General features: G+C 31.7%; 1 protein-coding gene and 1 long non-coding RNA gene across 8 annotated transcripts in view; one reads left to right on the top strand and one right to left on the bottom strand.

Annotated features, from left to right (window-relative positions):
• chinmo (Chronologically inappropriate morphogenesis) overlaps positions 1-26,720 on the top strand; it is a 148,101-nt gene that overhangs the window by 65,736 nt on the left and 55,645 nt on the right. For 2 of the 7 annotated variants that reach the window (XR_013007096.1, XM_076413521.1), the window contains exon 1: positions 9,241-9,591. The exons of 4 other annotated variants lie outside the window; for them this stretch is intronic. Coding sequence is in view for 1 of the 3 variants with exons in the window: in XM_076413517.1 (XP_076269632.1) it covers positions 13,072-13,204 (133 nt within the window). In the remaining 2 variants the exon portion in view is untranslated. Of the gene's footprint in view, positions 1-9,240; positions 9,592-11,329; positions 13,205-26,720 lie in introns of those variants that run through there. One more of the 7 variants, XM_076413517.1, reaches the window with a different exon arrangement.
• LOC143203127 (uncharacterized) lies at positions 2,926-7,473 on the bottom strand. Its single transcript, XR_013007283.1, has 3 exons — positions 7,021-7,473; positions 3,015-6,979; positions 2,926-2,974 (listed from the first exon to the last, which is right to left on the bottom strand). It is a non-coding gene; the product is annotated as an uncharacterized LOC143203127 (long non-coding RNA).

Genomic DNA, 26,720 nt, shown 5'->3' with positions numbered 1-26,720 from the left:
AGTTTAATGGACAAGGAAATATATTTCTAAAACCTATTGATAAAGATAATGATTGTTAAATGGTTTTCCATCAGTTGAGTATCAATGATTTGGTGTCAGAACAGATACACGATCAGGAAATATAAAAAAAAAATATTTGGGTTAGTCTCAGGGTATCATCGATATTAGTCTGAAGAACAATGTATTTGATCATCTGGATCTCTTGGATCATCTGTTGATACAATGACTGTGATCAATGCTGAGTTTAATCAGCACTATTATAAGTTAAAAACATATCCATCTTTTAGATAAAAGCAGAATTTATTCTTGAATACACTTTCGTCTTTAATTATACTTGATACATTGAAGAAGTAAAAGTAGACAGAAATTGGCATTGATCAGAACAAGTGATTGAATATATATCATACGCTCTTATTCCTACCTATATTTAGCTTTGTGGGTTCGCAGATTTTAATCCATACTTAAAAAATCACAATTAACACTTGCAAAACACGAAACAAATTTCGGAAGCACATTTTTGATGTTGAAATAGTAAATTAAAACACACCTTGAAATATATAGATACTAGAATTATTGTTAACTATCTGACTCGACAGACATTGCCCTATCTGAGCTATGGATATTCAATTCGTACTATAAAAAATAATTTTAAATGATATTTCAAAAACATAGTGAGTGTTTATTGATGCTCAACATTGTTAGTTTTGTTTTCTGATGTGTAGATAAATGTTGACGGTTTTCTATCTTGTGAACGAATAAATTCACAATGAAGCATGAATTTTAATCGAAAACATAACTTAAGGATTTAAACAATAACTGTTGCAGCATTGAGGGTTCTACGACCTCTTCGAAGTTGGTACCTCTAATTCGTGGCATTTTGAAGAGTCGAATTCAAATGAAAATAAAAGATTAACCCTTTTAATTAGGCGTAATTGCTGTGAACGAACTGTGGTGAATAAAAAATCACTTACTCACACAACAAACCCAAAACTGGATAATCGTTCGGATCGAATGGACTAAAAAAATAATAAGCAGATATTTTGATCGATATTTGCTAAAAAAAGGAACTGTTAAACGGCATTTCTCAAATTGTCCTTGTCAAACGAGCGAAATTTCGATACTCGTTAAGGTTATTACATTTTCCGCATTTCTGTGTAATTTTCTTAATTTTTGTTTCCGTAAGAACTTTCTACTGAGTATTAGAAACTTAAAAAAAGGTAAATGAAACCGTTATCAAGTTATGGCGTTACCAAGGGATATAATTTTAAATGTGTAGATTCCTCATTACACCAATAAATGTATGAAAAAGAAAGATTATAGCAGTTATTTCGGAGGTAACATTGTCAGAGACCTTTTGTAAATCGCTACGAATTAATTGCAACATCAAAAATTGACGAAAAATGACGGAAGCAGTGCGATATCTGATATAGATCGGGTACTTAACATAAGCTGTTGTTTTTTTAGAAATAGAATCAACTAAAAATCAGGTGAATGATAGATATAACACTTCAGATCTTATCATGGTACCGTACCTGTATGACGTACGAATGTTAATGTTCAACAATTATTTTTATGCACCGTTTTAAACCGATTTCTGCAAGGGCACATCGGTCCGGAGCGAGCAATAAAAGCTAAAATATGTTTTAATTTCCTGTTTTGAGACCTCGTTCGGGCCTGCGGTCACTTTGGCCTCAATTTCGGCGATGTCCTTGTAACAAATACCCCAGATTCAAATTGTGTGAATAGAAAATAGAAAATTATCATCGAGATGCAAGTTCGGATTAAGCGACCGACTATAATTATAGCGTTTCTGAGAAGGTTTGATGACTAACTTGGTTAATAATGTTTAAAAATTAATATTAAAATATAAAGCGAAATAAATCAGGTGAGTATGAAGGTCAGTCTATCTTTTTCCAAAATACCAAAAAAAAACTACATATGAGATACAGTAAAATGCCAACTTTCTTGTGTTTGCTGTTCACTCTCACTGGTACATGTTTGTTTATTATAAATACTGAATAGGTTACGTGGGTTATCTTTGTATGTTAGTAACGCATATTTAATTCAGAAAATCCATCATTACACCCAATTATTTAAATAATCTTTTTAAGACTTGATTTTTGTTTGGTCGTTATTTAGCGATTGAGATAAGTTTATATAAATGTTTAATAATAATTTTATGACTATTAAAAGTATTTTTGTGTTATATTACAAAAAATGTATTACAAACAAGAATGATTATAAATAATTTGAAATTTGTCAGTTCAATATAGGTCTAATTCTCAATTTGCACGCAATGTTAGTATACAGATTTCGTAAGCTTATTAAAATATTGTTTGCTTTTTCTTTAAAAGAATGTGACATATGAGTTACAACTAGTTTTTACAATATTTTATGTTTATTATAATATTGTTCTTCAGGTCCAGAAATAAGACTTAATATCCAAACTTACCTAGCGTTTGACAGATGTACTTCCACTGGTACACTTCATATCTGTTTAAAATTCGATATATTTTTCATGGTCAATACGTCGAACTGTATTAGTTCGAAGGATTTTTGTCTCTTCCATACAATTTCATGTCCATACAATATGAGTTTTTTGTAGACTTTTGAATTTATTCACTGACTGTATATACACTTAGGTCTTTTTGGATTACCTTATTTCTGAAGACCATGGAACGTTGACACTGCTACGATAGATTTATATATATATATATATATATATATATATATATATATATATATATATATATATATATATATATATATATATATATATTAAACTGAGGTCTCTATTTCTTTGTGTATCTTCAAAATCTGTTTATGCAATAACAATTTTAATTTCATCATGTAGATATCGCTTAGATGGTACTCCTCCAACTACTTTGTTTATATAGTCAATAAAGTTAAAACATCTTTGTTGAAATGCCAATTTTAAGAAAAGATCATATTTATTAACGTAATTTTTCTTAAACTAATTTAGTACTAATTTTAAGTTAGTTCCCTTAGTAAACTAATTTTCAGTTAAGAGTTAAATATGGTCCGGAACAAGATCATAGCTGGTATGTCGTCAAGTTATACATGGCGACCCTCAAGTTCTTTTGAATTTTGAATTTATTCTATTTTCTTTTCAAATAAAATAATTAAATTGATCATTAAAATATCCCCAATACAAAACTATGGCTCCAAACCAAGCCGGGAATTGTGATTAATATATTCGTAGTACCAAAAGAAATAATAAAATAAATTAGCTGGGGCTATAAACCAGAAGAATCCATAAAATTTGACCTTTGAAATACAGGCCTAATAATTGGCTGTTTGGTATAAAAATCAACAAATCCTTTCTATTTTTTAATAGAATTTAGTGAATCATTATGTCAGGCGTACAAAATGTTTCTTTCGTTTAACAAAAAAAAATACGGTCCTCGGCCTTTAGCCAACCGACTGGCGAGTGACCAACTTTAGAAATCATCGTTACTGGCGTGACTCGGATCATTTTCCTTGTCGGATTTTACACTCTTGCCTGAACAATCACAAATATAAATTCACGAGCATGCCGCAGCAGGATTCAAACCCGCGACTGTCGCGACAGTAGGACCGTCCTGTCGCCTTTACCACTGCGCCACCAAGCTGACACCATTACTTTAGAAATGCAAAATCGTCACTGAATTATTATTTTTTGTTTGAATTCCATTGATATATCGCTAAATCTTGAACTAGGTTATCATGGCTACTCTCATTAGGTTCTTCAGCTCAAAATCAGCACCAAGCATCGACGCGTTGAGAATCCTAAATGGGCCAATAATCGCGAAACCGTAAGAGTTAAAATAACTCATATCCAATGGTGATTTTGTTCAAGAACCAAATTGATTCAATGTTCCTGCATTTTTCTTCGCTATTGATGATATTAAAACAATACTCTGACTGTATCTTGTATGAAAATTGAACTTTTACCGCTATAGTCTCGTATGATGATGATCCATTTTTGTAATCCTAAACTGGCAGCTGTCAGTCTCGGTTCTGAACCTCTGTGACAGCATCAGGCAGTCGACTGAGGATTTAAGGCTTTGTATCGTCCTCTGTGAATGAACCAAAAGAACATAATATATATCACGGATAAAACCGCATTATTCACCCGATATGGCCCCGTGTCTGTTAGATAATAACTTTTTTTTAGTCTGCTTTGTTTTGGTAAAGTTTATTCACCGGTCCGTCTTGAACTGAATCATTGGTATATATAGCATAAATTAATTCAGATATGTTGACGGTTAAAAATAACATCCATACATATTTTCACAATGTTTCAGCCAGAGATGTTTCATTTTCGTTGCGTTTTTTTTTCTCTCGCTGCTGTCAATGACTATTTCTCATTTGTTTTATTTATGTCACGAATAAATCACTGGATGCCACCACCGTTGCATCATTTGATGGCTCTTCGTAAATATTTTAATGTTTGAATAACACGCAATCGGATCTTGATACGTAATTGGTCTACAGGATTCAAGTTTTCCATTTGATACTTGATCATAAAGTATCTATAATGGACTGAAGTTAAAGTTTTTCTTACTAAATATTTATGATGATTATCAGAGGTAATGAAATATTTGCTAAAGACATTACTTTGTAAACTAGCTGTTTTTGGATTTGTTGCAATCTTAAAAAGATGATTTCAATAGTGAAGAAACAGAGGGATGCAAAATTTTGAGTGAGTTTAGTGGAGAAGAATAATTGATAATACCATAGAGAGAGATTAAACAGGAACCACCAAAATAAAATAACTGTGACAGGCTGCCAACATCTATGAAAGAAATAAGTATCGAATGACTTGAGGGATTCCTGAATTATTAATAAAAAATATATCTATATACTATATTCTCAAACATACTTTTCTGAATTTTATATAGAGATGGAGATGAACTATTTTCATCATTATTATTGTTTTCAACATATGAACAGCCTGGGCGTGAATATACTCAACATTTGAAATATTAATAGTTAACATTAAATATTATTAATATCTATATTATTTCATTTTGTGACTGATATTGATGTAATAGATCCAGTTTTAATCATCCGCAATGATGACAAATAAACTAAAATTTAAAAAAATGCGTCTCAATATTCTTTTTCTTAAATATATTTTAAAGCCTCTTTTTACCAACTATGGGTTTATCTAGACTGGATCTACAGTTTAACGTGGGCTCCGAACCACGGTCCTCAGCATTAAGCCTACCGATTGGCGAGTGACCATCTCTAGAAATCATCCCAGTAGACATCCGGTCTTACCCAGCCTGGTTACTGGCGTGACTGGGATCATTTTCCTTGTCGGATTTTACACTGTTGCCTAGGACCATCGTAAATTTTAAACAATCACAAACATAAGTTTACGACCATGCCCCAGCAGGATTCGAACCCGCGGCTATCGCAACAGTAGGAGGGAGTCCTATCGTCTTTACCACTGCGCCATCAAGCCGGCTCTCAATATTCTTGTTTCCCTTTTACTTATTTCCTCCATGTTTTATCCTTAGTTATTTATGCTGAATTCTTGCAGTGTTTCTTAACTTCCTCTAATTTTCTATATTGTTGTTGAATAGCCTGGCTCGTCATTATCTCAATTTTCACCACAATACATTTTTGTATTAGAGTACTGAAACTAAGCTTCTCTTAAAAACATTTTACTTGAATGAATTATTATAATTTACTTTTTAATCCAATAAAATATGCTAAAATATCTTTTATACAACGGTACGAACTATTTCCAAACATTTCAATTAAAAACGACACAGCCACTATAAACTATAAACTATAAAAAGCGGCCACTTTATCTGTCGGAAATCATAAATGGTTAAATAGTATTTTTTTGGTATTATCGCGATCTATTTATCCATATCGCATTGAAGGTTGACTTCAAGGGCGATTTACTTTTCGTACAACAACATTACCTACATTCTAAGTTTTCAGTTGACGAAATAGAACAGATTGCTCAGAGAAGGTGTATTTTTCGGTATTATCGCTCAACTATTCAAGCATAATAAATGATAGAGCTAAGATATGTCACATATTAACAGAATTCCTCTAACTAAATTAATTTTGTTTTTTTTATTTTTACTAGTTTATTAAAACAGTTATATTTTAATCAATCAATCAATCAAATCAAACTCAGGAACCGTTAATTACGCGAAATAATTAACAATAATTACGGGAATTTAATTTGGCGAAACTTCCGTTAATACATTTATAGCATTAAATAATTTCTAATCTGAATCATTGACCAATTAAGTAAAAATTCAAGTATCCGTACTTTTAATGGGGCCAAATCCTCAGTACTGCTCATTCAAAGTCATCCTCGTGAATAAGATGTTTTTAAAATTACATCGGTTACATTCTAGATGAGTTATCCGGAATATAGCTTTTTTTTGTCAGTTGGTAGTACTGTATAATGATCATGCCCTGACTCAGTTAGACATGGAGTATCGATATTTTTGTTAATTTTTTAATGTTTCTTGTTATTTATGGAGACAACAAAAAAGTTTAGTGCCGTAAGTTTTTTACTAATAAACTTAATTAGTCAACAGATTTTATTCATTATCTGTTATTACGGTACTATTATTAGTATTAGTACTGCGAAAACCAGTAAAATATACAATTTTAAGTAATTGTAATAAGGTAAATTACTAATTAATAAACTTTTTACGCTGAAAATAATTAGCAATAATGGGAATGTATATACTATATAATTATTTATATAGAAATCAACAGTTTATTTTAGAATTAAACATTTTTTTCTGGTTATCTGTTATTGTATGTATAGTGCGATAATTTACGGGAAAATATTCCTATGAAATAGGAAAAATAATTTGATAATTTAAAATTTATTTAACATAATAACATAAGAATGATTGGTCATTGTAAGATTAATGATTTTAAATTATAAAAAAATTTAGCTTAACTGAAGATCCCAATAAACTAAAATTAAATACTTGGAAGCATTTTGTCATCGAAGAATGTTTATTTGCGAACCGGGAAAATCGTAATAATTTAGTTATATGGTCATATAAATTTAAATAATAATACATTTAAATTTATATGAAATATGAGAGAGAAATGGTTAGAAAAGGTTACCAAGAACAGTTCGCGAGTATATCTTAAATAATTATATAGAAATTAGCCGTTTACTTTATAATTGAACAGTTTTTTGTTTATATGTTATTGTATTCATTATTATTGTTATGTTATTATATGTTAAGACTGCAAAATCCGACAAAGAAAATGATCCGAGCTACACCAGTAACCAGGCTGGGTAAGACTGGATGTCTTCTCGGATGATTTCTAAGTTGGTCACTCGCCAATCGGTAGACTTAATGCCGACGACCGTGGTTCGGAGTCCATGTTAAACCGTCGGTCCATTCCAGAGAAACCTCTAGTTGGTAAAAGGGGACTTTAAAATATACATAAAAGAAAAATAAAATAAAATACCTTAAAGAAGATTTTTAAACCGAATAGACCGTAATAATTTTGTCATAAAAATATAAAAAACAATAAATTTAAATTTACATGAAAACTGAAAAAGAAATTAAAAAAAAATTGCATTAATTATAAAATCGAATTCTTTTTTCCTTCGGAAATAAATAGGGAAAAAAATCTAAAAATTGAAGTACTGAGATAAATTCTGAATTAATAGGGTGAATTAGTAAATAAGTTTTGCTGCTTTACTCTTACTGCGGTAGTATTATGTAAGGAGTTAATGTGTTAAAAACTATATAAAATAAATTTAAAACTATATAAAATTCTAATGAATTGTAACAAGTTAAATTATTGGTTAATAAACTTTTTTAAAGTATGTTTCTGATTATATATTATCGTACGTACTATATCAGCTATTTTGAGCTCATTTACGGGTGGTTGGGAAAGAACTAGAAAAAAATTGATGAAGAATTCGAATTCTAATGAGGTAAGTAGATCAAAAAAATAAATTAATTATAAATAATGATACTATAGTATTAATTATTATTAATAATACTCTAACAATGATCAATAATTTTAAAAATATAAAAATCCTGCTGAACCAAAGTTCAACAGTAAACGTGAATGAAATAGTGGCAAGCGTTTTTTTCATCGATGAATGTTTATTTTCGAACTGAAAAAATCGTAATAATTTGACTTTATGATTATTAAAAAAATATATATAAATTTATTTAAAATTGGAAAAGTAATGATTAAGAAATGTTGGAATTATATCAAGTTCAAATTAATTTGAATAAAAAAAATTAATAATTAATAAATAACTTTTACTCGTTACCTATTACTGTAGTATTACCTATCACGTAGAGCAAGTGTATAGGGAAATTTAGAAAAAACATAGGATAAAAACATAAAAACAATGTTAAAATTATTTAATATGAGAACTATTTATGAGAAGGTAAATTATTAAATAATAAACTTAAGTTGTAAAAAAGTTTTATTCGTTATCTGATGCAGCAGTAGATTTTTAATTAATATAATGATTTTACACTGGTTATCATGTTAGTGCGATGCTACTCTATAACAAATACAGTAAACTTATTTAGAAATTGGAAAATAAATCTAAAAACAATATCAAATTACTGTCATTACTATTATCAACAAAATTCGAGTTAATTTTAGTAAAGGAAATTATTAATTATTGAACTTTTTTACACTGGAAAATAGTTAGCAGGAATAGGGAATATATCTAACATATTTATATCAAAATTAACAGTTTACTTTTTAATTAAACAGTTTTTCTGGTTATCTGCTATTGTATCTAATATAGTGCGTTAATTAGAATAAAGTTGGACAAAATAATGAAATGAATAAAGGAGACAAAATAATGAAAATTTCAAAAACCATAATTTGATAATTGAAATTGACAATTAAAAAATGATCAATGATTTTGAAGGTTTAAAAATCCTGCTTAACCGAAATTGGCAGTAAACGAAAATGAGATACCGGGAAGCGTTTTTTTTTTCATCATCGAAGAATGTTTATTTTCGAACCGAATAAATCGTAATAACTCAAAAATAACGCGCAAAGAGCCGATTATATTTATTTTCATTAATCGAGATGGGAGAATCGGACCGAGGAGAAAAAAAATCTCTCTATTTCCTGGCCGGTTTTGCTGCCCGCGAAATGAGGCCGTTTAACAGTCCGACCGAGAACCGACCGAAAACCGACGCGGCCGGCAGCAAACTCGAACGAGAAATGCATAATCGCTGCTGACACTTTCAATCGGACAATCGAACGTAGCTGCGAATTTCGCCGATAACTGCGATGCGTGCCGCGGTATGTGCGTATAGCAGGAATGCCAGTCGCCATAGACATTGTGTGTGCGAAGCAGGGGTACAACGTGCACGGTGAGGTTCGGGTGTTCGTGTGATCGTGAACGAGAGGATGCGTCGCAAAGTGCGTGAGTGCGAATAGGCCCACGAAAATTCTCGCAGGATACATCTCTCGGGCTATTTTTGGATATTACATAAGTTCTCTCTCGCCCGTAAGAGAGATTCTTCTCCCGTTCGAATCCGTCGGGATAGCGAGGGGCTCGAAGAGGAGCCGGCATTTTTTTCTCTCCTTTACGTAAGTAGTTTTTGATGATTTGTGCGTTTATTTGGGCCGCGTAATAGTGTTGGCGGCGGAGGGGACCGGGACAAGTACCGCGTTTTTTTTTTCGGTTAAACCGTTGGCAAGATTCGGCGTCGGGTCTGACCATGCGCGTGGCCTTTCGAGCAAGGCCACCATGCCAGTCTTATTGCTTAATTACAAAATAGAAACGGTTTTAGATTAAGACAGGGCCGGACCGTGTCGTTTTCTCGTTGGATGTTATAAAACTCAAGGTGGTTTGAAACTAGCGCCAGATAAAAATACTTATTTGCATCACAGAGCCTTTCATTACTGGCCTAAACATGTTTATGTTTACTTGACGGATATTCGTTCGAGTTATGACGAATGAAACTACAGAACAACGAACATGCAACTTTTATTTGATTGATTTTATTGTATAAACTGGTAGTTATTTAAATCTACTAAAGCATATGTTCGCCTTTTTAATCAAAATCATTATTTGAAACTCTAAAATTCGTAAATATCATCTGTAAACTTCATCTGGCATTGAAAGTGTTCCATTGTGACTTACGAATCTCGCTAGATATAACTACTTATTTCCCTCGCGGAGAATAACAGCATCATCTTCTATAGCTGGCCGAAACATGTTTATAATTACTTGGCGCGAAAATTTGATCGAGCTATGATGAAAGAAATTAGACAAGAACGAACAATGAATGAAATGAGAACATGCAATTTTATTCGATCGTCTAAACTGGTAATTATTTTGTATAACCAAGACATATGTTCGTTTTTAGATCAAAATCATTATTTGAAACCCGTAAATATGTTACGTTCATCAGATACTGAATGTATTCTTTTGTGAATTACGAATTGCACCAGATAAAGTTACGGATAAAATTATTACAACTTATTTCTGCAACGGAGAATAACAGCATCATCTTCTATAACTGGCCGAACCATGTTTATAATTACTTGGCGCGAAAATTTGATCGAGCTATGATGAAAGAAATTAGACAAGAACGAACAATGAATGAAATGAGAACATGCAATTTTATTCGATCGTCTAAACTGGTAATTATTTTGTATAACCAAGACATATGTTCGTTTTTAGATCAAAATCATTATTTGAAACCCGTAAATATGTTACGTTCATCAGATACTGAATGTATTCTTTTGTGAATTACGAATTGCACCAGATAAAGTTACGGATAAAATTATTACAACTTATTTCTGCAACGGAGAATAACAGCATCATCTTCTATAACTGGCCGAACCATGTTTATAATTACTTGGCGCGAAAATTTGATCGAGCTATAATGAAAGAAATTAGACAAGAACGAACAATGAATGAAATGAGAACATTCGATCAAAATCATTATTTGAAACCCGTAAATATGTTACGTTCATCAGATACTGAATGTATTATTTTGTGAATTACGAATTGCACCAGATAAAGTTACGGATAAAATTATTACAACTTATTTCTGCAACGGCGAATAACAGCATCATCTTCTATAACTGGCCGAACCATGTTTATAATGAATGAAATCTGGTAATAATTTTGTATAACCAAGACATATGTTCGTTTTTAGATCAAAATCATTATTTGAAACTCATAAATAAGTCGCAAAAGAAGTCGTGTAAACTGCTAATTATTAATATATAGCCAAAATATATGTTCGTTTTTTAGCTCAAAATAATTATTTGAAACTCTATTAAGCTCGTAAATTTCGTGGTTTCAAACTATCCAAATCCACTCATTATTTTCGTGTATTTTAATAAAATTTATAATGTTGCTCAACTAGACTTGATCAATCATTGATTAAAACAAATAATAATCGAAAAGAATGATTTTATTTTCAGTTTGTGGCGTTTCTAGTCATGTTTCTTTCAAATCTCGGTTCAAATGCACCAACAGTAATAGGTAACCATATCCCATGATTATATCATTGGATTAACAGATTAAAAAGGGTCTTATTTGTCAACTATATAGAAAACTTTACATTTAAACCAATATTCATCTGATTTTACACAATCTCCAATATTATGCTATGCCATTTAACAGCTCTTTTGAACATTTGACATATTTGCTGTTAGGAAAAACATGTTGTTTACTCGTGAACAGAATGCCACATCATAAAAACTAAAACCCAGTTTCCGAGCTTTATTGTGAGTTGTGATATTTAATAAAAATCCCTAAAATTAAATTACAAATAAAGTTGTGATTAAAAATGGTTTAAAATGGTAAAGAAAACTGAAAATAATGCAAATAGAAATGTAGGAACTATTTTATTATTATATTTTCGATCATTGTTTCTCAATATTACCAGAATAAATGAGAAGATTAACTGTGTTACCAAATTGCAAAAATGCTACAAAAATATGAACGAAAATTGAAGAATAAAAAAAAGGCAAATTATATAAAACCGTTATTCTAACCATATATTCAGAGTATCAGATGCAGTAATTAAGCAGGATCATTAAACTCATTTTCCACTGTTATTCAGAACAATAATATTATTCAAATCGCATTGTACTTCCTTTCTAGATACAACACACCCAGTTTTTGTTGCGATTATACCTACGACTTCATTCATATGGGAAGAATAGTCTGTTTTGAATCAAAATAGGAAGAATGAAAGATTAGCAGAATTTTCAGTCTTTTTTAAATTAGTTTTTCTTTGATAATTACTTAAATTACCTGTTATAAACTATATCGTCGCGTTTCTTTCTACCAATGTTAGGCTGAAACGATTGAAATGCAATCCATAGCGATTTCGTTCAGTATGAACTTTTAATTCGCTTCGTATGAATTTTTCGTGTTCTTTATCAAAAGATTACTGTTATCGATATTGCCACTTCTTACACATCGATATCACTACTTACACGTTGTTATTTATGATATATATTCTCTGTACATATCCAAAAATATTGGGTGACTATTGGGTAATACTTCTTAGCTTTTTACTTAAAGCTTCTGCATTTTACATAAAATGACACATCTCTCTATATTAATTCACTATACTAAATATTAAAATGATGGGCATGTGAATTCAAAAATAATTGACGTCATACTGTTAAAGCAAATGTGGTTATTCTGTGGTCAATCAGCGCCTGTGGTCAAAAAGAACGCTAACGTAAATATTTGAATTTTTCGATTTACTTGATGACAGAAAAACAAAACGGATGCCTGAATATTATATTTTAATTAAAGCTATTTAGGCCAAAAACATATTTTCATCTTCCACAAGATTAGAGTAACATTTAACCAGTTAATAGCAGTTCTATAGTTTGATAACTCGACACTCATAAATAATCCCAAGATTTACACGTAAAACTCGAACAATGCGGCCGATCTTTAAAAGAGAACCGAATGAAAAGAGTTATAGGTGCAACTAGTGAGTCTTTCATCGATGTACATTCAATAAAAAACCGGCTCCTTCCGAATAATACCCCCGACACAAGGTAAAAAGGGGGATAAGCACGATTAAGATGCGTTTTGTTAGAGCGCAGCAAGGTTTGCAGGGGGAAATCTGCAGGATTTTTGTCGTTCGTAGTCGAGATCGAGTTAAGACAAGCATCGGGGACGTTTTAAAACGGAATTGTCGGTCGAAATTCACACTGGGTGAGTGTTCATTCCTTTTGATTTAGCCGGAGATAGCTGACGGCGCGTTTTTATAAACTGCAGTTTTAGATTCGGAATGTTTTGATGCAAATAACTCAATAGTTTTTGCGGAATATTTGTTCGCTTTCATTTTAATTTATTACTGTTAGTGGTAAAATTCGACTGGTTTTCTGATTATCGTGAAAATGTGTTTATTTAAACCAAATATTCTCCATAATTATCGATCATGTCTCGCAATTTTTCGATCAAAGCCATGATGCCGTTAGTGCAGAATTCCTGTAGCTCTATAGAACTGGTTGAAAAACCTAATTCCTTTTAAATATGTCGTACTTCCATAGAGATACAGGTGATAATCAGAAGGTGCCAAGTTTGGACGATAAGATGGATGATTAAATCCACCAGAATCAGCACAATTTTTTCACAAGCCATCTCCAATGTTTATACATTCAAGCTAATGTCGAGTCAGTCCCCTTTCCAACGAGTGTTTAATAGTGTTACTGCGATATATGTGTCTTGAGTTATTTGTTGAGTTGAGAAAAAGTCATAATTTTTTGTTTTCTTTCACAACAAATTTATTCATAAGGCATTTCAAACAAACCAGAGAATCACGGGAGTCAGAAACGACCGCCATCGCTACAGGCATATTCACGACAGGTTTAATCTATTCAAGGATAACTAGATATGGCTCGAATATTTAGGCAAAAAATAACTGAAAACGCTCGTTTGTGGACAACTTTAAAATAGTTATTCAGGCCCCACTGGTCTCCAAACGATCAGAATTATCTATATTTGATGATTATTATCACGGATTAGTTAAATACATCGTTCCCAATAATTGTCGTAGATGTCGTTTTCAGACATTATGTCATTTTTCGTAAACATACGGGGTTTACGCTGTTTTAAGTTAATGCATTATTTTTGAACATTAATTTGTTATACTTCTACAACAGTCCTTTAAAATTTCATAAAGCGTCTGCCTATTTCAGTTTTTGGTTATATACTAAGCGCGTGTGTGACCTCTCCACTTGTTACATCTTTCCATTATAATTTCCGTGTTTCCGAACGTCAGTTTAAAAATAAAATAATTAATATATTAGTAAGGTTCTTAATTAATTATTTGAATATTGATTAAATAAAGTAATTACCGATTTTACGAATAAATCAGTTATTTCGGCAGTATTCATACATGAATAGATAATTATATTTGCCTTATTATTCCGAATATCTGAAATAAAACAATCAGAATCATTATAAATTCAACTTTTTTGACGTGTATGGAGACAATTTATTTTACAGCACTATAATACATTTGCATTTTTGAATATTTGTATTAGGTGCTTGCATATATTTTGTATATTATTATCAGGGATATCTTAACTCCATTTTTTCAGTATTCGGTGTTGTATAATTTAACGTAATCTGCTGCCAAACCCTTATGGTGATGTTGCTCCATCATACCCTAGCGTCAATTTTGGTTTGAAACTATCAATTTTGATACCAATAACAAATAACAACCTGCAGAATTAAAATTGCATGACTTATTAGACGCAAACTCAGCTCAAATTTTCAGACAACTTGGAGTATCAACTGTTTGATTCATTCAAAAGGAAAGAAAAATGGCTACCACACGAAATTAATAAACTTTCAACATTATGGAAATTGTTTGGCAGAAGTAAATCTACTATGGTAATTCCAAATGTAGAAGGTCATGGATTAATCCAGGAGAGCCATCCATATCGACATAGAAGAGGAATATTCAAGGCTATAAAGTTTTACTGTCCATATGGTGGGATCAGAAAGATGTAGTTAATTATTAGCTACTAAGACCCTATAAAACTATTAGTTCAGATGTCTACCGACATCAATTAAACAAATTGAACGATGTTTTGTTGCAAAACATACTGAAGACATTATTTCAATAACTGCGTCTTGACAAAATGATCAGACCATATCCAAGCACTTAATATATTCTGTGGATGTACGCAAGAGTTGCTAGATAATGAATTCAAACTAGATATGATCGTCAAGTAATAGACGCTGCATATTTGCATCATTTTTGCAAGTGATAAGGTATTGTATGATGGACGTAAATTTATCTGAATAAAAAGAAAGATTAGCGCAAATTGTCCTCAAATAAACATTTAATGTTCACTCTTTGTTTTGGCATTTGATTTATTATAAATAAACAACTTCTAGACCTTATTTATGAGAAAAGCTTTGTTAGTGTTTACATCAATTTAAATGGTTTATAAATATTTGAAACTATTATGTTTCATATTCTCAAAGAAAACCTATGATTATTGATGATTTTAATGATATATTCTTAAACAAATTTATATATTACAATTAAAATTAAAGATTAAAATTAAATTAAAAATTATTAAAAATTAAAAAAAAATTAAAATTGTCCAATAAGTTTGCGAAGCACCGTGTTCGATTATTACTGCAACTTTTTCGATAAAAAAATACACGATATACCCAAGAAAAAATAATAACGCATCTACTAACAAAATTGGATAATAATTTTCCTCACGAAAACTGATAATATTCTGTCCATGAAAATATCAAACATACACGCCAAATATTTAAAAAATAATCAGTCAAATGTTAACAGCATTCGCCGAATTTCGGGAATTCTAAAAATATCGCTAAATTTAAATTGTCGGTTAATTTGGCGTTTTCATTTCGTATTTTATCGACGTACGCCGCACTGGCCACGGCACTACAGACAGTTTAACATGTGCGATATAAAATAGTATGTCTATCTAGCCGACGCCCTGATAGTAAATTATATGAAAACGACTCACTATTTTGACGCAAACCAGTCGGACGACTTTAGTTGGAGATCGAATTTTTTGCTCTGGCCCAAACAAAAAAAAAATATTTGCAAGCCTGCCAGGGACATTTTTAAGCTTGAACCGAGGTGAATGTACTGCAACAATTTTTTTTAACTCCTCCAAGTTTGGATTTTATTCTCGAATTTTGAGCGCACGTCGCGTCATTGTATTGTTAATTATTTGGGTTTTTCCTTTGATGAATGCATTTGGTGACAAATAAGTTTTCTGATACATATCTTGCAATTTAGCACGACTTCTTAATAATGGCAATAAGAAGAGTCACTGAATATGCACCATACAAAAAGCAAAAATAGTAATATTTTAAAAAACAAAAGTATTGAAGAAATCTCAAAGTCTATTCAAAGTTTTTTTTGTACATCCGTCATCAAGATGTTTAATGTATTACCTGCCGCAATTTGTAAATTCGTTTTAGCATCAGACAATATTTTCCCTCCCATTTTATTCTAGTTAAAAAGAGACGCAATGCTGTCTAATTAGTTCGAACGCGTAAACGAATGAGCCTGTCAAAGTCGTCCGGTTGTCAGACGTATGCAAATTTCTTGAAACCAAGAAGAGCTTATACTCTAACCTATGAAGTATTGTTTCTGTATAATTAACTGTATTTTTTTAAATGTACTATAATGTTAAAATAAATTATATATGATAACATATTTGTTCGTTCAATTATTTTATTTGGATTAGAATTTTGTTGTATGTCAAAGCCAAACGGAACTAAAACTCAGAGCTGATGCGGCAACCTGGCGACGTTTTGACGTCACAAATTTAGATGACGTATAAAATAACTTTGAATAAGCTATAGATTTTGGTTGTATTTTATTGTAAAAATAAAAGGTGGAACCATAGTAGATACTGATTACTGTCTCGTACAATTTCTGCCAATAGAGAGGAACACTTCTATATTTTTCTGATTATAGTTTAAAATATGATACACAAGACCCAATAACGATGTATTTAAATATGAAGGCTGTCAAATTCATATTTTATTAAATAAAGGAAACGGTGATACAGATTATCTCAATCAAATGTCAAAATCATTAATTCTTTTGATTCCGCTATGTAATAAATTACCAATCTGTTATATATATATATATATATATATATATATATATATATATATATACATATATATATATATATATATATATATATATATATACATATATATATATATATATATATATATATATATATATATATATATGAGAGAGTGAAAGTACTAACCTTCAGAGAATGTACATTCAAATTTGTTGAATTATTGGATTTTGAGTTTCGAATCAATAAAAAGCAACGTCGTTTAAACATTCTATAAACAGACCGTATAAGCACCAATAACATTAAATAATACTATTATTCCATATAGCAACAACGCTAAATATCTCGGAATGAATCTTGATGCAAAACTTTGCTGGAAGGAACATATAAAGAAGAAAAGAAAAGAACTGGAATTGAAATATAGGAAAATGTACTGGCTAATTGGAAGAAAATCACAATTATCAGTACATAATAAATTGCTATTATATAAGCAAATACTGAAACCTATATGGACATACGGAGTTCAATTATGGGGATGTTCTGCAAAGAGTAACGTAAATAAAATACAAATTTTTCAGAACAAAGTCCTGTGAGGTATTGTGGGCGCACCCAAATACTACAGGACTGATTACCTACATTGAGACCTTCAGATACCCACAGTCAGTCAAGAAATCAAGAGAACTGCAAGGGGGCACGAGGAAAGACTCCATTCTCATGAGATTATTGCAGCTTTTGGATACCACCAAAACATGACATAGACTCAAAAGAATCAAACCATCTGATCTTGTGTAGTGTTCTGTAGTGAGGTGCATATAGTCAAAAATACAGCAGTAACATTTATAAACATTATTTCACCAGAGACTAAGATAGGGCCGATGGGTCCTCCTAGTTATATACCTTGATTTAAGTTATCATAAAGGCTAATTGTAGGTTTGCTGGAAACAACTAGTAACAATGTAATAGTTAAACAATTAAAAAATATTTAAACATTCAAAGTTAATGTGATATCCAATGTGCCCACAGCTTTTTATGAGTTGTATTCTTATCAAATAAAATTTATTGAAGGACCCATTACACTTAAGCGCTCAGCACAATATTTGCTGTCATGTGGTCAATTCATTTGCTTTGATTTTCTGACTTTTCTCCAGTCTTAACATAAACAGTAGTTTACAATGATATTATCCTTTTTATCAACTCCTTGTATTCGTAACAAATATCAATATTACACTGTAAGACTCATACTCGTGTGACAACATGGTTGGATTAGTTTTTTTCAGATGATGCTGCTAAAAAAAATATCGCCCCCTAATCTTCTTCCTCTATTACAAGATGTTTATATTATAATACTAACTTCCTTGGTAAAAAAATGTTTATAAATAATACAGTCATTATGGGTATTTAAGGAAGAGGGATTTATTGTAGGTAGCAGCATTAATCATAATTAGTCATTGTTTGTGCTTTCTCCAACGTATTTAAATACCTGTAAAATAAATTGTGAAGGTCGTCTATTTTCGCACTTGTAGAATGCAGTAGTTTTAATAGTTTGCAATATTTTAAAAAATATTTAGTTAAATTCTGTAGTAAAAAGGAAATATTGCACAAAATACCAATAGTAGATGTAATTTAATTACATTTTTTGGGAATTTTCAGACATTACTTTGTCCATTATTTTAAAATTGTTTGATGAAATATATTTTTTGTTAGAATCAGATTTTATTCTGTTAACTAAGAAGTAAATATAGGTACTATATTTTTAAAATAATATATCAATTCTACTTTTACGCATATTTTACATATAAAAAATCAAGATATATGAATTTTTTAGTACCTAAAACATTGTTATATCATACTCACAATATTCCTACTACTATTAGTAAATATATTGTTTATATTGTTTTTTACTGTCACATAATTCATTATTATTATATTTCAGTTTTAGTGTAATTTAAGTAAATATATATGATTAAAATCGTGGGAAATGCAAGTTTATTTAAATAAAATAACTTCTGTGGTCACATCTATAATTCAATAATATAAAAGCATCAAAATTATGGATTTACCGAAATAAAACAGTACAAATAACACAAAGCCATTGTTCCATTCATTTAGTAAAATATTTAATGCATGACGTTCTAGTTGAAATAAATTATTCTTTATTCTGGCCATCGTTTCCTATTTCAATGCCAACAGGTTACGACAGAATAGTTAAGTACATTTTTTTCCTTGTTGGGAAACATCTATTTTGAGATCATAACAGAAAATTTGAGTATTTGCGATGGTGTTAAGCGTTGACAATTCCTTATCGTTTTAATTATTTAATATTATTTTAATAGTATTTTATTTAATATCACTGTAGTATTAAATTATATTGCTTGCATGTATGTTGATCAGCCATATCTGATGGTGACAATGCGATGTATCATGACAAAGAACCAAAAATGTTTGAAGTTTTATTGGATAAAGGCTCTCAAAGAACTTTTAGATAGCAAAAGGAGGGTAAATAGCTACCACGCGAATTGACTGAAATTCTCATTGTCATACAAAACAAGGGCAGTTTACATGGCGCATTGTGACTGGGGATGAACTAGATCTGTTATAACTATTCGAAGCGCAAAATGTCATGGGTTAGTCTAGGGTAGCTATCCATATCAACACTAAAGCGGAATATTCATGAACACAAAGTCTTGTTATCCCTGCTGCAAAGCGCATGAGCTGCAACCGAATGAAAATATTACTACAGACGTTTACTGGCGTCAACCGAACAAGTTGAAGGACGCGTTGATTCAAAAACATCAGCAATAGTACAGTTTATTGTCAGCTGAATAATTGGAGAGCTCACTTCAGAGTCAGCTAAATCTAGAAGAATGTCTGGGAGAAATTATTTATGGCGCAAGGGGCGTTATACAAAAACAAACTAATTGTAATCTTCTTTATTATTATGCGCGTTTGGGCTCTACTGGACCATAAGAAGTACAACAAAGAGACATTTCAGTATTTGTTCTCTTCTTTCGGTCCATATTGCTTTCATTCTCTCGTAATGGGCTCTTTTTCGTTCATCTGACCGCTTGGTTTCAGGTTTCCTGAGTTTCTGTATCTGTAATATTTTGTCTGCTTTCAGATCATCCTTAATTGCAGCGACCCATTTCATTATTTCAACCTTAGCCTTACTGCGAGCTTCATAGAATTCCACCACCTGTCTGGTCAATCTGCTTAAGCTTTAGCCGTTTTAGCGTTTTTTTTTTAAATCCGAATATATATTTCTAAACTTATCTATTTCCTTAGGTGCCCTTAGCCTGTATGTTCCTACTTCAGTGCGTTTTGGACCTACAATTTTTCTAATAATTTTTCTTTCTTGTGGATTTCTGCAATGCCCTTCTTTTTGTTCAAAATGAGAGCCTAAAAGCACTCCGGTTTAGTCGCTAGTGTCTCAGTTGTGTATATTCAGAGTAAGTAATAGAATAAGTTAATAAATCTAAAATCAGTATCTATTTTTAAGAGTGAATCATATTAGCGATCCTTTCCAGTCCAGTTTCTTGAATAGTTTCCTTCAAATATTTGAAATGAGAAAAACTTTGGATTTTCCCGTATTTAGTTTCTAAAAATTATGGTGTTTAATTTGTTGCTAATCATAAACACTCTTTTCTGAAATGAAATGTGAAGACTATTTGTTCTGGTATTTCTTTTACATTCTCTATATGTTTTTGCGATGTTCGAGTGTCCTGAGTGACAATCACCAGGTCGTCTGCCAAAACCAAACTAGTCATCGTAATTTTGGTTCTTCCTTATTTGATTGGTTAAAATCCGACTTTATTTTACGCCACTATTGAGTTACTTTGACTAAGACGCGTCCCAGGCCTAACACATAGATAGCACTAGTTTTATTGTATTCACCGCTTGGAATGAAATGGAAATTTCATGATATTCTACTCATAAGTTTGGGGATTATTTTCCTAAGAGTGATACTACTTTTGATATTTTCAAAACACTGGATCAAATACAATTTCGTGTTTTAATTATATACTGCTTCTTGGTGGGAAAAGAGCCCATTCAAGCGAAGCTTGGCTTGGATAGTGTTATAAGGACTCGGCTGCACCAGAAATAGTAATAAAACGTTGTTTTGCTGACTTCAAATGTAGTCGTAGAGACACCGATGATGCCGAACGCAGTGGACGTCCAAATGAGGTGGTAACACCAGAAAACATAAAAAAAATCCGCAAAATCATTTTGAATGATCGAACAGTAATGTTGCGTCAGTGAGCTAACATCGTAAAGATATCAAAAAAACATGTTGATTTTATATTGCATGCGTTTGCATACTGTTGACCAAAAACAAGAACGTGTGGATGATTTCTGAGCAGTGCATGGCCATATTTATATGGATGATGTGACAATGGATGGTTTCATCCATTTCATCCATTCATGGATCCGTCACTCCAGAATCAAAACGATCGTCATCTGAGTGGATAGCAACCGTTAACAGGCCTATTTTGAGGCAAAGATAAAACGTTCTACAAAAGTAGTATTGAAATGAGCGGCGCTGAAATGATCGTTTGCTAATAAAGCCAATTTTGAACAAAAAAAAAACGCGTTTTCTTTGTTATGCCAGGGACTTTTCATCCCATGTGTTATGTATAAAGAATATTTAGAAGTTAGCATTTTAGATCGATTTTTGAGATGATATATTATTGATAGATATCGATTTTGCCCGACATTAATTTTCCTTTTAGCTCATGTAAAAGTTTTGAGACCTGGCAATACGATCAAGTCAACAATGAACAGCAACAACAACACAAGAACAAAGCTATTTATTAAACGGAATTGTTATCTGACGTCTGTAGTCTCCTGCTTTCAAAGGCCGCGTTCGTTCTCATGGGGCCGAGAGAAAGAGACGGCTATTCCCACTCCACAACTAGCGTATCTTGCGCTTTGCTTTTGTTGTGCGGACCGCACGGTTATAATTTCGTTTTACGCAATGCGTTAGCGATTTAATCAAGGAGGCGATGCAACCCATGGCCGACCAGGATGCAGGTAAAATAACAGCGCGCCGCCATTCACTCCGCGCCGTCGCTATCAGCCTTGTCGTGCGTTTTCCATGCACCAGGATCGGATTTCGCCTTTTTTCTTTGCACCACGGATGCGAGCAAAGGCAGTAACAAAAGCGAATTACTCCAAATGTCAGCGAGCGACATCCGTTTCTTGTTGTTTTTCGTCTCGCGGGGAGCGACCCGTTCGATTTATTTGCATATAATGCTTTTTTCCATTCGCATAACGGACTTGCTGGGTCGGGTCGGACTGCATGACTTTTAAAAGTCGAAATTAGGAACGGAAATGTAGAGCGTTATTTTTTTAGGTTTATTTGTGAATGTATTAGGTCTGGTATTTAATTTTAAGAGATTAAAAGGATTAATCTAATTGGCGTTGGTCGTTCTTTTTAACGGTCGGAACTTTTTATAGCATTAAAAAGATAGGTGATAAAATGTTCATTCCTAAGTACATTCCGTATTTTAGTCTATAAATTTAAAAAATCTATGCTCTTTTCATGATTATATGGATAGTATACCAAAATTTCGTTATCAAATTCCCACAAAGTTAAATCTTTAGCCGTCCACAATAAAGCAGTTAATTTCTCTTAAAGGATTATTAATATAGACTATTCTCCCATCATTTTTTGGTACTTCCAACAATAGTTACATACATAATAACCTCCAAACACACATCAATAAAATACAACTGTGGCTGGAACATCGTGCATTAAAGCAAATGAAATAAAGTCAAAAATACTTTAACTTAAACTATATCAAATGTCTTGACACAATGGGTGCAAGTCAAACTTCATCAGATAAGAATGTTTTTGTACGAATCAATACTTAGACCTATTTGGTCTATTATGGGGTACTGCTAGCAAGTCTAATGCTCAGTGCTCTATATTATGTCCCTAATGAAGTTATATAACGTGATATCCCTTTAGAATCTGTAATTCAACACGTTTGTGCTAATAACTTCGAAAGAATGTTAGAGCACTCCAATATGCTTGCTAAACAGCTAAATATGTAACTTGTATGGTACTTAATGAAGTGATTTTCTACATGTCATCATAAGAAATACTTACATACAGATTGTTGAACCACAAAAGGTAATAGTATTAAAAATAAATGACGAATAGGGCAATAGTAATCAAGCAATTACATTTTTCTTTTTTTCACATGGGTTCTAAATACATTGTGGGCTACATTTTTCCTTTTAGGAAATAAGGAAGCAAAATATAATTTCATTAAATAATACTAGATATATGGAACTACAAAGCTTATTAGCTAACCTTATCCTTTAGAAATTCCTGATGGTTGGTTTCTCTTTAATAATATCTTTGTAACTACGCCTCTAAATATTTAAAAATAATGGTTGCTCTATTTAAGAGAGTATCATTTCCAATTCTATATGGACAATAATTTCAATTAAAATTTATCATGGCTAACTTTAACATTAATATATTCCTCTTACGAAAAGTTTCACTGATATTTAGAGAAATACATCATACATTTGTTGATTCTTGGACTATGACCATGAAAAATATTGTCTAGTAGCAGTATAAGTATTGGATACTGTTTTTTTTTGTTGTCCTAAAACATGTGTGAAACATTGGTCATAAAATAGGGAATAATTCATAAAAATATTGTCGTTTCATAGCGCAAATCAATTAATTAACATTAATTGAAATAATTATGCACAGTACTACGTTCGGTATTATGTCACAATGGCATATTAAAATATATATTAGCAATTTTGACGTGATTTTTTGTTGAATTTATATTCAAATGACCGTATTATCATACGTTTTTCATTCCATTTAAACTCACCTTTGTTTTCCGAAGTGAATTATGCACATTATACTAACTGTGGCTTATTAATATGTAAACAGAATTTAATATAACACGACAATTATAAGATTCGACATTCATTGAAATATATTTAAAATCCGTACGCTTTAAATAGCAATCAATTAAAATTTAAATCGGCATCTGCAATTTCATGCAGCAAATCAGCAATTTCTATCAGTTAATAATAAAAAAAATTGTATGCTTTATTGCTTATTATTTATCCAGTTCATATAAAGGAAATTTACTAAATTCTTAATTTAATTCTACAGAAATTTGATGATATAACTCCAAATATACAATCTATTGATTTCAGTCCACACTGTGTGGAAATGCAAAACTTTGTTGCTCTTTGGCGAACAAAAGGATTTATCAACTTTCTTACATATAAAACATGCAACAGTTGTACAGAAGGGTAAGAGATCAAAGTTACTGCAAATAACAATAAAGCAAGCAAAATTTTGTTACCAAAGCAAGAAGAACTACCAGTACTACACATAAAGTTGTCTTTAATGAAATAATTTATGATGGTTATTAATTAATGATGCTTAATTTGAATGTGTTTGGAAAATTTCTTCGTTTTCAAAAAACCAACTGAAAGAATGGATTTTCTTTGGAGCTAATATTAATAAATTGATGTTGGTAGTTTTAGTAGTTTTAAGTAGTAACTTAAAAGCAACGTTGAGTGTGAGGGTATCATTTAAAGTAGTTGTGGCTAAACAATGTGTTTGTCAGATGAAATCCCCTAAATATAATTGTTCTAGTTAATTTGATGATGAGGCTTAAAGCTCACTTTTACTCAATAATTTTGCCTTTTTTTCTGACAAAGTAGATGAATGAAAAGTAGGAGAAACTAATTTTATTATGACGTCAGATCACCCATCATCTGCAAAAATTTTTGTTATATGAGTTATGGCTCAGGAAAGACCATCATTAATTGTTGGACATAATGTAGAAATAAAAAAATACAAGATAAAGCGAGAATGGGTCAGTCGATGGTGATACCTCTGAACTGCGGGGTTCACGGATCTGCGTTTCAGTTGGTTTGCTGTAGATGTGGCACCTCACACGTGTTCACCTATACGGAAACTCCTGCATCTGGGCCAGGAAGAAAAAGTTTACTCAGTAGTGAAATAAATAAAAGCAGGTGTATGGGAAAGCAGTGTTTTGGGCCCTGTTCTTTACCTACTCTATACATGTGACATACCACAAATAGAAAATATTACTATAACGAAGAAGCAACCTATATATAAATGGACCTAGATATGGAGAATAAACGATAGTAAATCATTGCAAATAGTAAGGGCATGCAACCAAACTGTAACAATACGAAGTACCTTGGGAGTAATATTGACGCAAGACTTCTTTGTAAGGAGCATTTAAAAAAGTAAAAAAGTAACTTGAATTAAAATTCAAAAGAAATGTGTTATTCAGAAAAAAATCAAAATTATCCGTACATAACAAGGTAATTCTGTACAAGCGGATACTAAAATGGAATACAGTATGGGGATGTTGTGCGAGAGTACTATCAACATAATACAAGTATTTCAGAATAAAGTCATTATAAATAATGTACACGCACCCAGATACCTTACGATTCCAAAGGTTACAGAGAAAATTAAAAGATTCACAAAAATGACATGAAGAAACGTTACACCATGTAAACGCCGAAGTGGTGGCAGCAAGAGAACCAAACCATATGATCTTGTGATGTAGTTGTTCAAGAAAGTGTACTAAATAAAAACACTGAAAAATTCTATTAACTTTTACTTTGTTGCAGACTAACTACGGCTAACTAAGGGAAAATGGGTCTTATAATTTTTTTCTTTTTATTAATCTCCTAGAAAGTCAACAATCTTCTCTTGGGCAATAAGTATTATTATATGATTTCCGTTATATAATATAACCATCCTGACATGTAGAAGATCACTTCAGTAATCTGCTGTACAACTTATAATCTAAATCTTATTCTAGATACTATTCTAACTTGCTTTAAGGTCTATACTAACTTATTCTAAAAACATTCTAACTTATTCTAGATATTATTAAATCTCACTCTATGTGTCGTATTAATGAGTTCGTATGGTAATTTGCGTTTAAGCCTATACACTACACTGTTATCGCGCACATTTAACTGTTTGGCAAGTGCATTGGAACGCACTAATAGTCTTTCAGAGTACTTCGCACTAACATTCTAAATCACAGTAGTTATGGGTTCTAAGGAGAACTTTATTCTGGAACCCTACAGTTCAATACCATAGGTCCAAATGGGCCTAAGTGTTGACTTATACAGCAAAACCTAATGATATTTTAGATTTACGCCCTATAAGCCATAAATTTCTAAACGTCGATCAAAATGCATTCCCAGATACTTAATGTTGTTTGCTTGGGAAGTTCATGATTATTCAATTTTACTGGGGGATATGTTCTTCTACAAAGGGTGAATGCCACATGAGTAGATTTTGTCTCATTTGCTTTGATACGCCACGTTTCAACCATAATTCGACTTTGTTAAGATGGAAGTTGGAGGTTTCTTGTGACTGTGAATGGCTGGATCCTCATGTGAGCTGTATATAATAGATATAACAACGGGCCAAGAACACTGCCCTGCGGAACACCCAAATATATTGGCTGTAGGTCAGGGTGTTCGTCACCCTGTTTGACAATAAAATGTCTGTCTGTGAGGTATGATTTCAGCAGTTGAAACTGCGTATGGGGCAAAAGCTTTTTCAATATAACATGCAGTCCAATATG

Source organism: Rhynchophorus ferrugineus, unplaced genomic scaffold (genome assembly GCF_030347505.1).
Source record: "Rhynchophorus ferrugineus isolate W39M unplaced genomic scaffold, kcgeb_rfMv2 rfM9, whole genome shotgun sequence".
Classification (NCBI taxonomy): Eukaryota; Metazoa; Arthropoda; class Insecta; order Coleoptera; family Curculionidae; genus Rhynchophorus; species Rhynchophorus ferrugineus.
The sequence above is the reverse complement of the archived record's forward strand: the minus strand, read 5'-3'. Positions and strand labels throughout refer to the sequence as shown.